General features: G+C 39.1%; 2 protein-coding genes across 2 annotated transcripts in view; one reads left to right on the top strand and one right to left on the bottom strand.

Annotated features, from left to right (window-relative positions):
• Nucleotides 1-889: 889 nt before the first annotated feature.
• LOC126091874 (NADH dehydrogenase [ubiquinone] 1 beta subcomplex subunit 9) lies at nucleotides 890-10,855 on the bottom strand. Its single transcript, XM_049907155.1, has 3 exons — nucleotides 10,674-10,855; nucleotides 10,411-10,553; nucleotides 890-1,229 (listed from the first exon to the last, which is right to left on the bottom strand). The coding sequence occupies exons 1-3, from the start codon at nucleotides 10,766-10,768 to the stop codon at nucleotides 1,033-1,035; spliced, it is 435 nt and encodes a 144-aa protein (XP_049763112.1). The 5' UTR covers nucleotides 10,769-10,855; the 3' UTR covers nucleotides 890-1,032.
• Nucleotides 10,856-10,997: 142 nt separating this feature from the next.
• Nucleotides 10,998-18,344, top strand: part of LOC126091873 (centrosomal protein of 89 kDa-like) — a 115,280-nt gene continuing 107,933 nt past the window's right edge. The window contains exons 1-2 of the mRNA XM_049907154.1: nucleotides 10,998-11,245; nucleotides 11,324-11,511. Coding sequence (XP_049763111.1) covers nucleotides 11,078-11,245; nucleotides 11,324-11,511 — 356 coding nt within the window. The 5' untranslated portion in view covers nucleotides 10,998-11,077. The remainder of the gene's footprint in view (nucleotides 11,246-11,323; nucleotides 11,512-18,344) is intronic.

Here is an 18,344-nt window from a genome sequence, read left to right as displayed (position 1 = left end):
GAGTAAAGGGACTAAATTGCATGGAATGCTGTACAGTAATTGCAGAATAGCTGATATACAACATGGCTTTCACATATGGCCCTGCCTTTTACAGGGTAGGAAATGCCCGACTCGACTGCAGTAGGAGGTGGTAGACTTCAGACAATGTGAGTAGGATTTTGGGTAGGATATCCCTGAACTCAAGGCACGAGAAGAGGTAGCCAAAGTTCTGGTGAATGAAGTAGTTAAGCCTTTCAAGGCCAGGGTGATACTGGGTGATCAGGAGTACTGGTTAGTTAACAGGTCTACTGGTAAAAGAGGTAGTATGAGAGATCTGTTTGTGGATGAACTGCATAGGATATTGTCTTTAATAATGGCTCTGGTAACATCGTCAGTATATTTTGACAGCTCCTCCCTTCCTCTGTAGATGCGGCACTTGCAAGTTACGAGGCTGTAAGGAAGTGATGTTTTGATATGGAAATGCATGACAGCTGTCAAAGTAGAGGTACTGTTGATGGTTGCTGTGCTTGGTATGAACAGACTTTCTTATATAGCAACACACTGCAAAGTAATCAGTCATCAGTTGTTGGAGTTTTGCCAGACAGAGAAAGTATCCACTACAGTTCCACCAAATTATCACTGTACATGATTCTGAAGGTGATGCAAAGATGATAAGTATAGGTTACTTTTCTATTAATGTATGTACTATCTAAGAGTGAAATATCACTTCTACATTCATGGACTCAGGTTCTAAGAACATATCATAGACAAGTGCCTGTATGATTTAACGCTGCATCAATAACTCCTGACCTCAACCATTTCTTTTTATGCATTTTCTTCAATCATCAAGATGAAAGCGTCAGTCTTTAGTCTATACCAGTTGGTTATTTAGAATAACAATTTTAAAAGCTGAAGTGAGCAACATTTATTTACAACTTTAACAAATACACATATGGTTCATGAGCATATCTCCCAAAATATGCATCTTGAAATCCTATGTTAGTTCCTGTAACTGGCTTCACACCAGATGCTACACAGAATGCAAAATGTGTTTTAATGATGTCCCGAACTCTCTTTAGTAGGTTTGCCGTATTGCTTTTCCCACCACTCAATGAACTGCTTTTTCCGTTGTTCCCTTCGTGCAAAATACTCCGGATACTGTGCTTTCTCTAGTGGGTGCCAATAATCCAAAACCCAATCAGGTGGTTCCACTTCTCTTGCATATGCTACACCTCCTGGAGACCTCGCAACTGCAACAGAAATTAAAATATAACTAGAAAGTTCTTGCTTCTTTTTTTATATATTCCATGTTATTTCGATTTTAATTTATAAATTATTTTTTGTCAAATCCTCCATTCCATGATAGTGTGCCTTCTGTTGCAAATCATGAGAAGTAATTTAACAATTTTTTTAGAGAAAGAAAACAAATATGTTTAGCTTTGGAACTTTTTTAATCACAGGTCAAAAAGAGTATGGATTGTAACAGCAATATTTTCACTTGTGTTGCAGGAAGGCAATGAAATTTCTCCCTTAACTGTCAGAATCTTGCAACAGATAACCTAGTACTACTTGCACAAATTAGAGAAATGAAAAGCAACAAATGAAACTGTTATATCATGTAGTAACAGAAAAAAACATTAGCATAGTACACTAAGGATTTTGTATCAATATGGTGTGCTTCAATATTAACATGATCATCTATTAGAAACTACACGGGGAATCATAAAACAGGAGTGACAAATGGATCTGACGATTTAAGAAAGAAAGGAAAAAAAATGTACTTACTGCCCAGAACTAGATGGGGTAATGTAAGATAGTTATTCTAAACTTCGCAAGTGGCTTTGCATTGAAAAGGTCAAAATTTTAAATCATATAAAAATGATAAAGCCCAGATTTGTGAACTGAGAATGCACACATAAATCACCATAAGTAAAATACATATTGGGGCAGGGAGAGGGACAAACTGTCATCGTCATATTGTATGCACACTGCAAACTTATGCTTATGAGCCAAAACATTATAACCACACACTTAGTAATCTGTTTGTCCATATTTGGAGTGCAATATAACAGCAATTCCACATGGCATGGTCTTAAGTTCTTGTTAGGTTTCCTAAGGTATGTGGCACCAGAAACCTATGCACAGGTCACACATGGTTTGGTGATTTGTGGACGCTAAGCTGATGCCCGATAGTGTCACAGATGTGTTTCACGAGGTTCCGAAGAGGCGAATTTGTTGGCCAAGACATCAATGTGAGCCCACTAGCATGCCACTCAAACCACAGTAACATTATTGTTAAATCTTCAAATTTAACATATATTTCAGACAACACAATAACACATATAAGTCACTGAGTAAGTTGACCTGTGTACAAGTCGGCATTCGATTAAACACTGAGTCTCAGTCTAGCGGCCGCTGCTCGGCTGGCCGCTTAGGTGGCGCAGCTGCTGCATGGCTGGCAGACAGCGCCGCACGTAGAGGACGTGCGTAATTGCGCGGCGGCACTTTGAATAATCGGCGAGTCACAACAATTATTCTGGCCTTACGACACAAAGATGGCTATCCTGTTGGAAGACGCCAACACTGCCGGGGAACACACTATGCATGAAGATTTGCATGTGGTCCGCAATAATTGTTACGTAGTACACAGCTGTCATGGTGTCTTCAATTATTATCACAGGTCCTATTGGGGCACATGTGAAAGTTCCCCCTCGCATACTACTGCCTCCACTGACCTGTGCTCGTTTCAATCGACTGTTTGTCTCGGAGGTGTAAATGTAAAATTATGTCAATGCATTCAATGACATATACACTAGTAGCTTTTCACTGATACATTCCTGAAAACATGAGAACCAGTTTTACTGAAGATCTGTATTTATCTCCTGTGGCACTAAAAGACAATGAAACCTCAAGACAATGAAACCTCAAGACACTGATTCTATAGAAAATATTTAAAACTAATGCACAAAATTCTTGAAAGTTAAAATTAAATTACAATGATAAAAGTTATTTTTTTCATTGAAGTGGTATGCTAAACAAATGTGTTCATTAAGCTGGCACAAGAAACACAAAAGCCTTTGTGTATTATAAATCTCTATACTCCAAAGTGTGGGAAACCAATTCCAGGCAAGAGACTTGAGTATTTCCAGCAGCAAAATATGTGTAGCAACCAAGAAAGTATTGTTTTAACCAAAGTAATGTATAGAGAAGATATCACGATAGTTTCATTTGGTTTGGCTCAGGAAGTACATATAAATAATTACATTCACTCACATGTAGATCGAGTTTCAATTGGTGAACAAACAAATAAAACAACAATTTTATACAGAAATAGCAGAAGCTGTTTTAGTTCAAAAATATAAGACAAACACATTTGAGCTTGAATACAGACAGAGAAAACGAAGAGAGGAAATGGTGAAAAGTTGTCTACAGTATGGAAAAAATATAGAGGCAACTAAGTAAGAGGAATAATTCCCAAGAGATACAGAATTTGGGACCAGAGGGAAAGGGGGGGAGGGGAATTAGCACAAACAATAAGCAAACCCAGGAAGATATGCCCAAGTATGGCAGAAACAGCAGAAAGAGAATAGAATAAATAACAACAACAAAGAAAAAGTCATTTTGCTACTTACCATAAAGAAGTCACATCAAGTTACAGACAGGCACAATTAAAAGACGCTCACATTCAGATTTTGGCCACAGCCTTTATCACTTAAACACACACACACACACACACACACACACACACACACACACACACACACACACACAGAAGCAAGCACATCTCAGGCACATACGACCGCCAACTCCAGCATTTAAGGCCGGTATGTCATTCCAGCCCAAGATGCTGGAGTTGGCGGTTGTTTGTGCATGAGGTGTGCTTGCGCGCGCGGGTGTGTGTGTGTGTGTGTGTGTGTGTGTGTGTGTGTGTGTGTTTGTGTCTCTTTTACTGATGAAGGCTGCGGTTGAAAGCTTTATGTGAATGTCTTAATTGCATCTGTCTGCAACCTGACACGTCTTCTTCATGGTAAGTAGGAGTCTGTATTTTCCTACATTGCTGATACTCCTACCGGGAGTTTCCAGTGTTTGATAGAATAAACAATATGCTTACAAGGAGAATTTGGAATGTATGAAGGCAACCGGATATGGAATTTCCTAATTAAAGGAACAGGAGATAGAAGAGCAGGAAAATGATGAAGGGAGATGTGCAGAATAAAACCACAGGTAATGCCAAAGATACATTTTGTCTTCCACATATCAGAAGCTATTGATGGGTTGGAAGGACCATACATCATGAATCCCTAACTGCTGGTATTCAATACACAAGGAAGTGCCAACAGGATTGAATAGGCAGAATATTTGAGAACAAAGTCTTTTGTGACAGCACTGTTGTATAAAACATTCTTTGACTTCTTGCCACTTCAGTTCAGGGTATAACTTCAAACATCCAACGATTTCCACCACTGTCATCATCAGGAGCAACTGACCATCAAAATCGCTGCTGCGGAGGTCAACGTCTGCACTGATGGTGGTACCACTCTTGCCTTAGTGTAAACATTGCGACAAATATCAGTGGCTCTTCTCTGAGCAGATGATACACCCTGTTAAGGGCAGTCTCTGCTTCATGAATCCTGGAATTTACAACATCTCATGTGAATGCGGCAGCAATTACATTGGTCAGTTCACCCGCACCATTTCCGACCACAGTGCAGAACATCAACAGTACATTATAAATCATGTGCTGGCAAAATCCGCTGTTGCTGAGCACAGGCTCCCACATACTGAGACTCTATAATTAAAGAGGCTGTAGAAATAAAAGTGTGTAACAAAACTTTCAACCGTGATGGCAGATATAATCTTAGCAGTGCTTGGAAGCGACCTCTTGATGCAGAGAAGAGCTATAGATATTCATCACAATGTTTACACTACAGCAGGAGTGGTGGCACCACTAGCGCAGACATTGACACCATCTGTGATAACATGATGTGACTACCAACCAATCAGAAGCTGCCTTTGGGCTATACCAGACCACCACAGCAGTGATTTTGACAGTCAGTTGTTCCTGTGATGGCAATGGTGGAAATCATCGAAAGCTTGAGGATTTACCCTGAATTGATGCGGCAATAAGTCCAAGAATGTTTTATACAAGACACAATATTTGTAAATTTCATACATCAACAAATACATGTGATATCAACACCATGGCAAGACGTATGACAGCTATTTCTCTTTACAGGCAGATAACCACTCATCGTTTAAATACAACTCATTTACCTTTAGAGACATACCATGTTTACCACCTCCATTTTTAAAAAATGAAAAAATGTCACAATGTTGACTTTTACAAGAAACTGCTTGACAATTTGATGTCGCAAAACAAGCAACATTAACATGGACCCAAAATAAGTGTGAAAAGCAATAAAATATTGAGTGTATCATTGTAGATGCTCACGAACAACATGGAAACATGACTAATTAATAAAAATACATTCTTTAATGCTACAGCTAACACTTGTGTTATATAGCATAATGTGTGTACCATTATTAAATCATAAGGCAAACAAAACACAGTTATCTGTAAACTTATCAGTTTAGGTCTACACACACACACACACACACACACACACAGAGTAAGATTAAAAAAAAAAAAAAAATGTAATCTTCAATTACTCAACTAAATATAGCACTAACGTAGCTGTAAAGAGCACAGTCTCCTTAAATATTACACTTAATACTTGATGAATATTACTATTTGCAGGCAAGGGAAATTTCCACTGGTATTGTTGGTGTAGCAGAAATCTGTAATTTAAATTGTGTTGGAAAGGTGCTGTTTTTTTTTATTGTTGTATATTTAGCTTGTTCTCTCTGTAACCCCCAACTTCTCACGGTTGTCTTGTTAGTTTTATTTTATTCTTGCAGTGAGACGTTATTGTATCATTTTTATTTTTGTTCATTTTTATTGGTGTGTGTAAGTAGTGACACCATGGTCATCATTTTGTATACACCGTAAGTAGCCATTTCTGCCATATTGATCATGTTAAGAGTCAAAGCAGACCGGCGGAATCTGACGCTTCTGTAATGCCGAAATATTGTCATAGATTTATCATATTATCGTTATAAAGTTTTGTTATACATTAGGCCAGCTGTGTTAGTGTGATGCTTAACTTATTTGGGTCAATTTTGTGCTAGTTTATTTTTACACTCTGAAGTGTTCTTGATATTTGGTATCAGGCAAAAAAAAAGGTTACTGCAGTTTAAAATCTCCTAGTGAGTTAGGCTGAGATTTCTGGTGCACAAATAGTAGCTCAACTGCAGATAACGATACCAAAAGCCAATGCCTACAACCTAAAAAGGGAATCAGACATTTCCCTTGACCTATATAGCTCACCCACAGCTACTGATACTAAAAAACCAACAGCAACAACTCTGAAAAGTGGAACCAAAACGAACAACTCAAAAATCCAGATAAACCATATTCACTACACCAATTAAAATACAACTGACCTACCATAAATCTCTCTCTCTCTCTCTCACACACACACACACACACACACACACACACACACACACACACACACATGCCGACAACCTGACATATACATGTCAGTGGTCCGAGCCGCCAAAACTCTCGGCAGTCTCATGTTGTTGACACAAATGCAACAGCTAACATTCATCAGTGCGACTGAAAATCTGCAGAAACTGTATGACATACATAGTATCATCACCCATCTCAAAACATAGTGATAAGACTCGTGAAGTTCACTGTCATATCCATACCTAACAGAAGAAGCAATTAAAAAAAATTAAGAGTTCTTTCCGCGCAACAAACACCAAACTAATCAGAGCTAACAAAAATGCCACAAACACATAAACAAAGAAAATCTTAATAACTCACTGAAAACACTCCACAACCCATGTTATCGCACCACCTACCTCAAAACAACTTTCACACTATCACAATGAAAACTCAAATGAGCCCAATACCCCAAGTTAAACTCATAACGTCCACATACATCACCAGAAGGCACCCTCAAATATAACAACACAACATCAACGAATACAACCAACTCAAAAACTCAGTGCCGTAGTAACACCATATATCACAGCACTATTATGTCACAGGTCAAAGCACATGAGTGGAATCTGACTGTTCTGTTAACCCATTATTTCTGATGAGTAGAAATTGTATGTTTTATGATATTCCAAGGCAGCATAATTTCTGTTAATGGATATTATGTGAGACTCATACATCAAGCTGTTAACAAAAACCACTGCTGATAATATTAGCAGAAAAATTTCTTCTTCTAGTTTAGTTTTCTAGTACAACGGGATCTTGAAGTCACAACAGAGGTTATGTGAAGTCTGCAAGCTTATTCTTGAGGCCTAAAACAGAAGAAATCAGAAGAAGCAAGATTCACGTAGAAGTTGTGAGGGGAGAGTGGCAGGCCTGATTCTTTCTGGATAAAGAGGAATATTTGATACTAGTCAATGGCTTTGACCAGTGATGCAGGAAAAATACAAGATAAACCGTCAAGGATATGGTGACTACAATGTGATATCAGAGGTGAATTTATCAAATAAACTAAGCTAAAAGCAATCTGCCGCCAGAAGCAGGGTTTTTCTTTCACATTCATTGGCTTTGCCAATGCACAAGCAAACTTTCATCTCCCAATCTAACCTAGGTCAAAGGCTAAGCTACAGACGAATGTTGCCACAACCAGTATTTTGCTTCCACATTTGCTGTCTTTGCCAGCTCACAAATGGTAAAAATACACACTAAAAAGAGATGTCACAGCAGCCTTTAACATTACATCACTGGTCAACATGTAAGATTAGCTTCTTTCTTACAGTACAGCCACTATGTCTATGCCTCGTACTTCATATCAAGTTTTTACACTCACAACAGAAGCCATGGCTAACACCCCCAAATCGATCAAGAACTGCCTTAACACACATTCAAATTCAAACAGTCTGAGTAAAGCACAACAAAATGAAACACTTCATTTGACAATATCAACATTCGTTTATCATTAAGGGCAGCAATCTGACACACACACACACACACACACACACACACACACACACACACAGAGAGAGAGAGAGAGAGAGAGAGAGAGAGAGAGAGAGAGAGAGAGAGAGTAGCAAAGGCTGTGCCAGTACATAAACTTGCTTTCATTAAGCTGACAAACATTTTAGTGTAACACTGCCATTTATAACAATAGCAAATATGCCATTTATAACAAATATACATCTAGATATGTGAGACAACCATAAAAGATCAGAATGAACTATACTTGATTCCAACACATGTCCAGATGTGGCTGCAGCTCATGATTTTCATACAGGTGAACAACTGTGATGTTGGTACAAATGTGCCCAAATTGTTTAATTCTAGAGAGTCCTACAGACTTTTTTCTCCCAATTATATCTCAAAATACATGGTGTTGGCAGTTCTAACACATACATTGCAGAAGCTGTCATAATGCACCTCAAGATGGCAATGAAAATTGTTTTAAATAATGAATTCTAAACAGTAAACACTATTACCAGCAAAGAATTTATGAGCAACTGGAAGTAACAAAATGTTTTACACTCTTATTTCATCCAATCATTAGGTGGTGATACTTATGTTACCGTATTCTGGTGCAGTCTAGAGAGACATTTAAAATCTTAGCATGCATTTTCCACCATTCATAGAATCTCTAATGCCAGAAACAAAAAAGTAGGTATCTCCAACACTATCAAAAGAATATTAAACATCGAATAGTGAGGTGTCACAGCATAATAGAGAGATACAGAAATAAAAACTGAAGAGTGGTGGTTCACCCACTCTAGATTCCCTTATACTGTAAGCAGTGGAATGTGAAAATCATATAGAGGTTCGCATGACTATCTGAAGTTCATGGGGATGAGCCATCTATAAGGCCATGAGAACTGTACTCTAGAAACCATGACCTCAAACTTTGATACAAGGAGATAACTGGCATTTAAAGAGACAGCCTCAAGACTAGTTACTACCTGTCTGAAAAACAGTATTCAGTATCAACAGTTCTATGAAAGTTGACAGTGATTATTAAAACCCACCTGGCAAATACCTGAAATACTTCTTGGTAATTTAAATCAAAAATATATTTTCATATATCTTCTGACATAGCTACAGTTTGAGCCTTTAACACAAGCCACCCACATCCAGATTTATACCTTAGAGGTCGATTATACATATACTTAACAGTTTAGTACGAAAGCTCTCAACTGTTAGGTGTAATGTCTGCAAGACGGGGAAATAGTGTGCTATACAAGTAAGTTAAATTTATACATGAAAATCAGAGGTTCATTACTGTATTTATTGAAATCCACAACCTCTTTAAACATGATCCTATGTATTATGTTCACTTATATGTACGGTAACGAAAGTACTAAAGTGAACATCAGTTTTCTATATTTTATTTACTAGATGTAGCAGGTACATTACAGTTCCTTTGTAACAGGCATATATTTGACTAACAAATGTCAAAAAGGGTCTATTTTATGGTGCCACAACTATATAATATGTAAAATCAATTACTTCAACAGAGTGAAATTAGCTGTATTTATCTTTCCAAGTGTTTATACAAAAGAAGCAGCCTGTTCACCTTCATCAGCTATAGTAAGCTTTGCCACCAGTTACCGGGCTAGTTGCCTGTAACAAAGTGCCATTGGCACGACGCATACAATGAAACCTCCAAGGGTATGTACTACTGCTTGCTAGTTGCCTGGTAACTTAGCTTGCCACAATAAGAGATTTGACAGCTGATGTATCACCATTTGTTTTACATATTAATTGTATCGCTGCGAAAACACAAAATGGACCCTTGAACATCCTCTGTAACCATGTAAGAGATTGTCACCTTGATGCTAGTGAATCTGTGACGTTAACTTAACACCACAACTGATGAAGCCTGTATGGAGACATGACTAGCTACTTTTTACATATTATCCTACGACTGATGTCTCATTTGATAATACTTGGAAGTACAGGAAACAGCTCTGGTCATGCCTGAAACACGCTACTTTTTTTGGGTATAATTGCAGCAGCACACAGCTGAGACAGAATCATTTGTTTTGCATAAACGTCGCAATGCTTGTTTCACTGAAACACACTCGGATACGTAGGAACAGGCAGAAGTGCAGGGGAGGGAGAGGTAACTACTGACTTCATGCACATACATCAAGTTAACAATATACACCATTTTCGTATTTCCAAATTGATATGAGACCCTAAAAAAATTCGTTAAACTAAAAGTCTGGCAACTAACTTTGTACTGTAGAGTATCACAGTCCATTCCCTAATCCTTTGTTGCAAATTGCGATGTTTGAGAGTTTCAACCTAGGAGGAAATAAAAACTATAAATATAATCTGTCAGCAACAACAGATTTTTGGATTTAACTCACATTTTTTCGGTTGGTAATGCTGTTTCATGAATAACTCTCTTTCACCTTCCTCTAGCAGCACTCTGGCTTCTCTCATATCTTTCACATTGCGATTTTCGTCAAATCGATGGCGTAGGAGAACTGCTTGATATCGAAACGCTGGACTGAAGAGAACAACAAATAAAGGCTGGACTCTTTATAAATATTATTACGACTACAAATATGAAAATTCACCATGCAGAACACTGGTGGCAACAGAGATTTCGTTATTCCACTTTACTAACCGCCTGTCGTAAAATGACTCCAAATTTCTTAGAGCTCGTTTATAAAGACTGCATACTTTCCTAGTGTGGGACACCAACTCCATTGGTATCGCCATATTCTAAAGTAATCTGGCACAAAATACCAGCTGATGGTACCGTGTATGATCGCACCACGGTCGGATAGGTTATGATCGTCAGGTGTTCCATGGGAGACTCTGGTGGTAGCATCTGTTTCAATCGTTTGTCAGTTGTTTGTTTGTTTATTTAATTCGAAATGTATGTTGTTATGGCTTACTAATACAAAACCCCTATTATGGCATTTATAAAAAGTAACATTATGGTTACCCGTAAGCGAGGTGTTTGAACAATAGCTAATAAGTAAATATGACTCTCGTATTTCTACCAAATATGACTGGCTGCTGGAAATGCCACCACCAATTATTTACACTACTGTCCCCAATCTACCGCTGTTTTTAAATGATAGAAGCTCGTATGTTGTGGAAATTTTTAAGACGAAACTGAACCTGGACGAGTATTCCTCGATGCCACAATCATTGGCAGAGGACGAAGTTCCTAAACAAAGCAAACGAAAGGTAAGACAAAGCGTCACGCGTGAAATGTTATTTGGCTGCACACTTTGATCTTGTGATTAAGTGTATATCCCTTCGTAGACAAAGAGAAGATGCAGCTCTGCAAACCAGACACATGAAGAAAGGAGAAATTCGAGTAGAGAAGATAGCCCAGTTCGTGATGTTTCTCCGGGGTGCAACCGGCATCGACATCAGAAGCAGAAGCTGCATAGAGTCATGGTTCACGCAACTGCTGAAGGACCATTATCTCCCACAGCTGGATCACAGCGGTATGTTCAAACAGTTTTGAAAACCATTACTAAATTAATTTCGTTTTAGAAGCGGCCCGTGAGTTTCGAGAAGAATGTATGTTCGCAGTTGTTATTCCAAACTTAAGTGCGTACTTGAAAACATCAAATTTATGTCGGTAACATACCTTTTACTTTTTAGATTTATGGTGATCTTATGTTAGAGAGAGTCTTGTTATAAAATACTATTTGTTCTTGATTTTATAGGACAAAAAGTAGCCTACATCATCATCAACAAATTTGCTGTACCTCTATATGGAATATATAATAAAAGTCTCACAGTTTCATGGTAGATTCATTAGTTTGCCACGTATGAACACACACAACCTCAATCAAGACATTAATTTCTATTTTGTTCTTGCATCAGAGAACAGAGAAGTAATTTTCTTTGTCTTAGTGGTACTAAGTGGTGAGTGCCTTGGAGAAACTCACATGGCAAGAGATGCATTCAGACTGCTGATGAGGCTTAACAAAGAGTTTGCCAGTCTAGACATATTTCAGCAGTCACAATTAGTTCCAGTAGTTGTACATTTCAGAGAGTGTGTATTTTAACTGCCTGAATCGTGAGGATGGCAGGACTTTGTAGTCTAAACCTTGTCAGTTACTTCCTTTATACCAATTAAAAAACTGATTAACCTGTTGAAACAAAATATGAAACCAGGAGATTTGTTCTTCATGAGAAAAATTCTTCATGAGAAAGTGTCATGAGCAATCCAAATGCCACATCTACTCCATGCCCTGTGGGACTACAACCTGTGCCTAGTCCTGATGCTGCTAGGAGCTGATCTGGTGCCTTCCGGCCAGGAGGCATGTGCCAGATGACTTCTGCTGATGTCAGAGTATCTACTTTGGGACCCATGGTTTGCACCTGGACCTGACTTTCTGATGAGCTGCTGCCTGCCCTGTGCTTGTGCACTCAGCTGCTTTCTGGATTCTGCCTGTGGGTCACTGTCACAACATCCTATACTGGGGTCTGGGGTCCTTGGTTCACCTCCGCGTGCTTGATGCTTCATGCAGTAAGTTGTGCATCTGCACTATATGGTTTAATTGACTTGTTACGTAGCTCACTGTTTCAGCATGTTGGTCTCCTGCCAGGACCTAATGTGCAATGCACTCCCCAAGGAGCTGACAACATAATTTCATCACCGTTGTTCCTTGCCTAGTGTGGCGAATCTGTCCGCTATCTATCTCCTGAGGCCGCATGCTGATCTGACCATACATCATCGTCTAGGGCCAGCATGCATTATCGCATTGTATGCCATTAATAAATGAACTATTGTTGTTCGTTGTTGCTTTGTCTTTAAAACAGTCACCCTCCCGGAGTCAGATGCTGTAAGAGAAGACAGGGCCCGATCCATTTTGGCTTTTCCCACTTTAGATTCAGCTCCCACTAGCCTAGTTAATCCTTTTAGGCAAGGTACAGAAGAATATGCTAGCATTCATCGATAATCTGCTGCCCTACCAACCATCCTGCCTTGAAATCATGACCTGCAGTATGATAAATAAAGACTCCAGCCAGCCTGGCCCCATTGCAATGGCGTCAGAAGTGGCCACTGGATTCAAAGTACATAAAGGTGCAATGTACTGCATCGTCAGGACAGTGGGGATGAGTGCAGTAACTATTTTTAAATGTGTGTTTTTCTACAAGCGCAATAGCCAGTCACCTGGGCTGTCCTACTGGGCTTAGGTCAGATTTGTTAGGCTAGATGAGAGAACAGATTTAAGCCACTTTAAGGGATATGCAAGTGAAGACTATGTTGGTTGGTGTGCATGAAGTGAGGTGCACACAGTGTAATTCATTATGTCATAGTGCGCTGTGTATGGAATCGGTCCCAATAATGTGGTCTAAATGCCATGTAGATATGGGTATTATGCTAGACAGTGATGGACTGTGCATGACTCGTGATTAGGCACAAGGACTAAGTAATACTATGATACTGTTACAGTTAGATGTACTTCTGCTGATCCCATTTTTTTTTGCCTCCAGTTTTTGTTTGTAGGATAAATGGTTTACAATGACAGAATCAAAAACATGGGTGTACAGAATCAAAAACACGGGGGGTACCAGTAAGGACACAGTACAATCTTTCTTGTATCAGGTAGCTCAGTTGGCAGTGGATAATACAGAGCAACATAAGAAGTTGGATGTTACAAAATTGTTGAGGCTTTTGTGGCCACTCGTTGACAAACTGCCTATTGGCTTCTGTCTCGGGTTCTTCGGCCGACATTCATCTAATGATTTTTATGACGTTTCGCCAGCACGAGTGGCTGGCATTGTCAAAGCTTCACCCTCCATTGCCGGTGGTGAACTGGAGCCGAGCTCGCGGCCGCAGACTATATGTACCTGGCGCGCCAACATCCGCGGGCTTCTCCGCGGTCATTTCCGGCGCGGTTCTCCTCTTGCTACCTGCGACGGTCGTTCGCTGCAGTACGGGAAGTCAGGATCCGTTTACCTTAAGGCTTTCCTCTTTCTTGTTCAAACTGTTCACGTGTTTTTGTATTTCTACAGCTTCTCTGAACATGCGCGTGTGATAGTGCTTCTCTACAGCCAGAACTTGGATGTTGTAAGAAAGGATAGGATATCAGCCAGTTTGGCTTTTCACACCTTAGATTCAACTTCTGATAGCCTAGTTAATCTTTCTAGGCTAGACAGTGGAGGATATAACAGCATTCATTGAGAACCTGTTGTGACATGACGAACTATATGTGCCCATGGGTGATGTATTTTGGTCGCTAAGCGCACACGGCCCAGGAACTGTTATGGGGAACTTGTTGGTGGCAGCCATATATACTTAGAGACATTTATTTTTACAACACTAAACAAAAAAACCGAAAACAAGGAATACAAATCAAACATAGAAATCAGCTACTCGTCCAAAGAACAAACAGTGCACTTCACTGGTCAGTCTCTTGTTCCCACACAGTCCCCCCCCCCTTAAAGTATGGAGCACCCGGGATGTAGGGGTACTTGAATTTGACTTGTCATCTCCCAGCATTGACTGTTCTAAAACTTCAATCTCTTGTTGCAGCTGCAGGATCTCATTACCACTGATTTGTAAAAAATTACTTGCACATTCCATTTTTAATGGATGTAACCTGAAAAAATGTTTTTGCAACTTACATTGGTCTTGTTTTCGGGGTCACCAATTATGTAGGTCAGAAATCCAACCGACATATACTTAGAGACATTTATTTTTACTTGAAACTACTGTGGGCTGTCTGTCTCGTGACCAAAAATTGGGCCCTTATATATCCTCACTACACATTGTTTGAAATTAAATTTACAGAAATTACAATTGAAACTTAGCCCATTAAATTAACTGAATACATAAAAAATTTGTTCTTTTTAACAGTTTCTTCTACTGCAAGAGTTAGGCCGAATTATTTGTTTAAATCACAAAATTAACAAATACAGTTGTGCAAACAATACTTTTGACAAAACTGTTAATTACTTTGAAATCAATTAAGGGCTGACTTTGCTAACATGTTTTCGAATAGAGCCAAATAAATGCTTTAAGATTACTAGCATTTTGTCTTCCAAATGTTTACAATTATTACAGAATTTATATTTGTTTATAAGTCAACAATAGATTTTAAGTTACAAAACAATTACTAATTTTACACTATAACAAAAGATACTACCTAGGAATAGTCAAAATAAATTAGAAAATCCATTACATACATAAAACTAAGCACTAAACTAGATCTGGTGTTAAATTCTTTAAAACTGAGGACCAACCTTTCTCTTTTTATGGAAATGCCGATTAGATTCACATATGTTAATGGTAATTAGCTAAACATGAAAAAACAAATTTAAGGAGACAGATGGCAAAACAAGAGGGGAAGTAAAATTATCCCAGTTTGCTTCGTCATGTGGTGGTCAGACTTGGTGGCACATGGGGTGCAGCAGCTGGTTACCTCTGGAGCTGAGAAGATGCTGCCCCAGCATCACGGAAATCATGGTGAAGTTTGGAGGAGAGAAATGTCATATGGTCAGTCTAACATCATGGGGATACTCACTAGCATTCCATAAAGTGGCATGGCATCTGCCAGTAGTCACACAGTAAGAAAAAGATTTAAAGTTGTTCTGCTGCTGCACTAAACATGCTGGAGCAGGCACAAGATATACTGTCTTAAAATATTGTGGTGTAAATGGATCGGGCACAAGTACCAGAGACTGGTGACAGTAGCTAGTGTCCAACAAACTCAGTGAAAGTCACCCAAACAAGAAGAGGCATACAAGAAAAGTCCACTAGTGCAAAGGAAGTGCGTGAAAAGTGAAGTGTCACAAATACCACATGCCAACAGGTATGAGATGAGAAACAGAAGGTGGCACAGTAGGGACAAAACAACAGAAGGAAACGAAAACACAAGCAAAAACATTGTCTACTTGGATCAGAGCATACGCACAAGCACTGGTCAGGGGGAAGAAAAAACATGTTATCACCAATTAAAGTATCCACTGCAGGCAGCCAAGGAAAGAAGACCCAAGTATCCAATGTATGTCAAGTTTATTGAGTCACAATCAACACAATAATTTCTTGTTAGGTCTGTTCTTAACCAGTAATCAAACAAAAAAAAAATCTTCTGAATACTCTAAATAGTTACTGCAGAAGGTCAATGATACCTCAAGTAGCTAAACAAAGTTCACAACTAAAGCCTTCATACACATGTTGCCAGAGTTAGAGAGCAGAAGAGACTAACAAAGTCTAAGTCCAAAACTAAGTTTGGTGCAGTCGGTGACAAGAAAGAATTAACACAAATATAATATAAAGGCAGAAGGTCTCTAGAAAGAAAACAGTCTGTTGGGAAAGTTTGGTAACTAATAAGTACACAAAGCACAATTTTAAGGTTCCAACAGCACAGTCCCAAGTTTGAATGGTAACTCCAACGTATTCCTACTGTGCAGCTGCCCATCAGTCAGCAGACAGTTCCTGCCAAAATGGAGTGATTGGAGCTCTTGCACTGACTGACCCGACCTCATGATATGTCTTACCAAATACAATAATTTCATACACCTGAAAATAGGATTTTAAATCGCAAAATGTGTCATGGTTTGAGTAAATAATTAATACAACTGAAGTGGATCTCTCTAAATTAATTATCATGCCTCTCTGCAGATGTCCTACATACCAGATCTTGTCCAATTTAAATGTTTTGAGAACGCATTATTCAGTTCAATTTAAAGTTCTCGAAGGACAAGCCAGTATTAAAATTCCAATACAGCTTTAAAAATATAATCAAGTCCAGCGTATCACAGTTGAAAACAAAGTTCAGAATTCATACAAGTCCGTCCACCCACAGAAACACTCAAGCGAAACTCAGCATTGTTGTTGAAACAGCTCCAAAGTGAGTTGGTGATTGACAGAATGCAGTTGCATTTGGCACCTGTCCCAGGAAGCCCACTAGGGGTGAACTGACACTCAGAGCCCATGCACTAGCCTAAATACAGCCCTGACACCAGGAGACAGCTGATCCTCTTTCCAGTCTTGTGGCCCACGTAAGGACAAGGTCTGTGGGATCGGCAAACTGACAGTGCTTGGGTTGCCATCTGGTAGCATTTGGAGTGTGGCAGATTTCTTGTGACATCTGCTAGGAAGCTAGGTGCCTGCATGACTGCACTCTAATGTGGGTTGGTGGCAGAGTAGGAGTAGCCCCCTGATACAGCAGTGTCCCCTTAAAAGCATAGCAGCTTACGGAATTATCTTCTATAGCAGTGCATCCAAGATAAAGGAAGTGTTTATTCTGCAATAAGAATTTTGTGTAAAGTAGATAATCATACATCTTGCAGAAGCCTTTTCAAGGATCTTGGAATCCTTACACCTACTTCCAAATACAGTTACTCCTTAGAGGTTTTCGTTTTTTTGGTAATAAAATTCAATTTCCAATGATATGTGGTATACACAATCACAGTACAAGACAACAAAAATTTCAGGTAGACTTCGCCTCCTTGCCCAGGGTTTAGAATATAGCTACGTACTCTGATGTTAGCTTATTCAATAAGCTTATATGTAACATAAAGTAAATAGGAAATCCCTTCCCTTAATAAAAAAGGGATTAAAAACATATCTTGTCAGGGACTCTTTCTACAAACTGTCATGACATCTAGATCCAGGAATTTAAAAATTGTGTTAGTTACATGTTACAAGTAGCAATGTTTGCTATAAAACAGTGTGACAAGTAATAACTTTCAGTCGTAGATTTAAAATATGGCCCTCACCACTTCGCCACAGGGAGTAAGTCCGTATTGTTCAGTGAAGGTGTAAATAAAACTGTCCACACTCAGAATTCTACATCCTACCATGTACACGATATGGCAACAGTGTAGGATGCAGAAGTGTCTGGAGGAATTGTTGTCTTCCACTTGAGATATTACATCCACTTCAGGTATTACAGTGCTGTATCTGCTTGTGCCCTAGTGCTAAATGTCATGAAGTGTAGACACAATGTTGCAAGTGCAAGTCTGTGCCTTTCTTTATTTTTTAAAACCTTATTTTAGCCTTTTACTAAAGGTATCAATCTGATGGAACCTTAAAGATAATTTGCATCACTTTCTAGCCCACCAGTAACTGCAAAACTTTCCACAGAAGAACCCATGGCTGTGTCAGCATCAGAACAGTTTATGCTTGAGTGTTTCCTCACCTAACAGTGGTCACTAGTCACTTGATGCCAGCCACTGTCCAACCAGGTGAACACAGTGCTGTGCATCTTGGGCACCTTTTTGCTGTAACAACGGTACGCATAAAGTTGTTCCTTATTTTAGTGTGATTTTCTGCGCAGTAACACAGTGTGTGAGAATGAGTGAGGTCGTGCAG

The sequence above is a fragment of the Schistocerca cancellata genome, chromosome 7 (assembly GCF_023864275.1).
Source record: "Schistocerca cancellata isolate TAMUIC-IGC-003103 chromosome 7, iqSchCanc2.1, whole genome shotgun sequence".
Classification (NCBI taxonomy): Eukaryota; Metazoa; Arthropoda; class Insecta; order Orthoptera; family Acrididae; genus Schistocerca; species Schistocerca cancellata.
The sequence above is the reverse complement of the archived record's forward strand: the minus strand, read 5'-3'. Positions and strand labels throughout refer to the sequence as shown.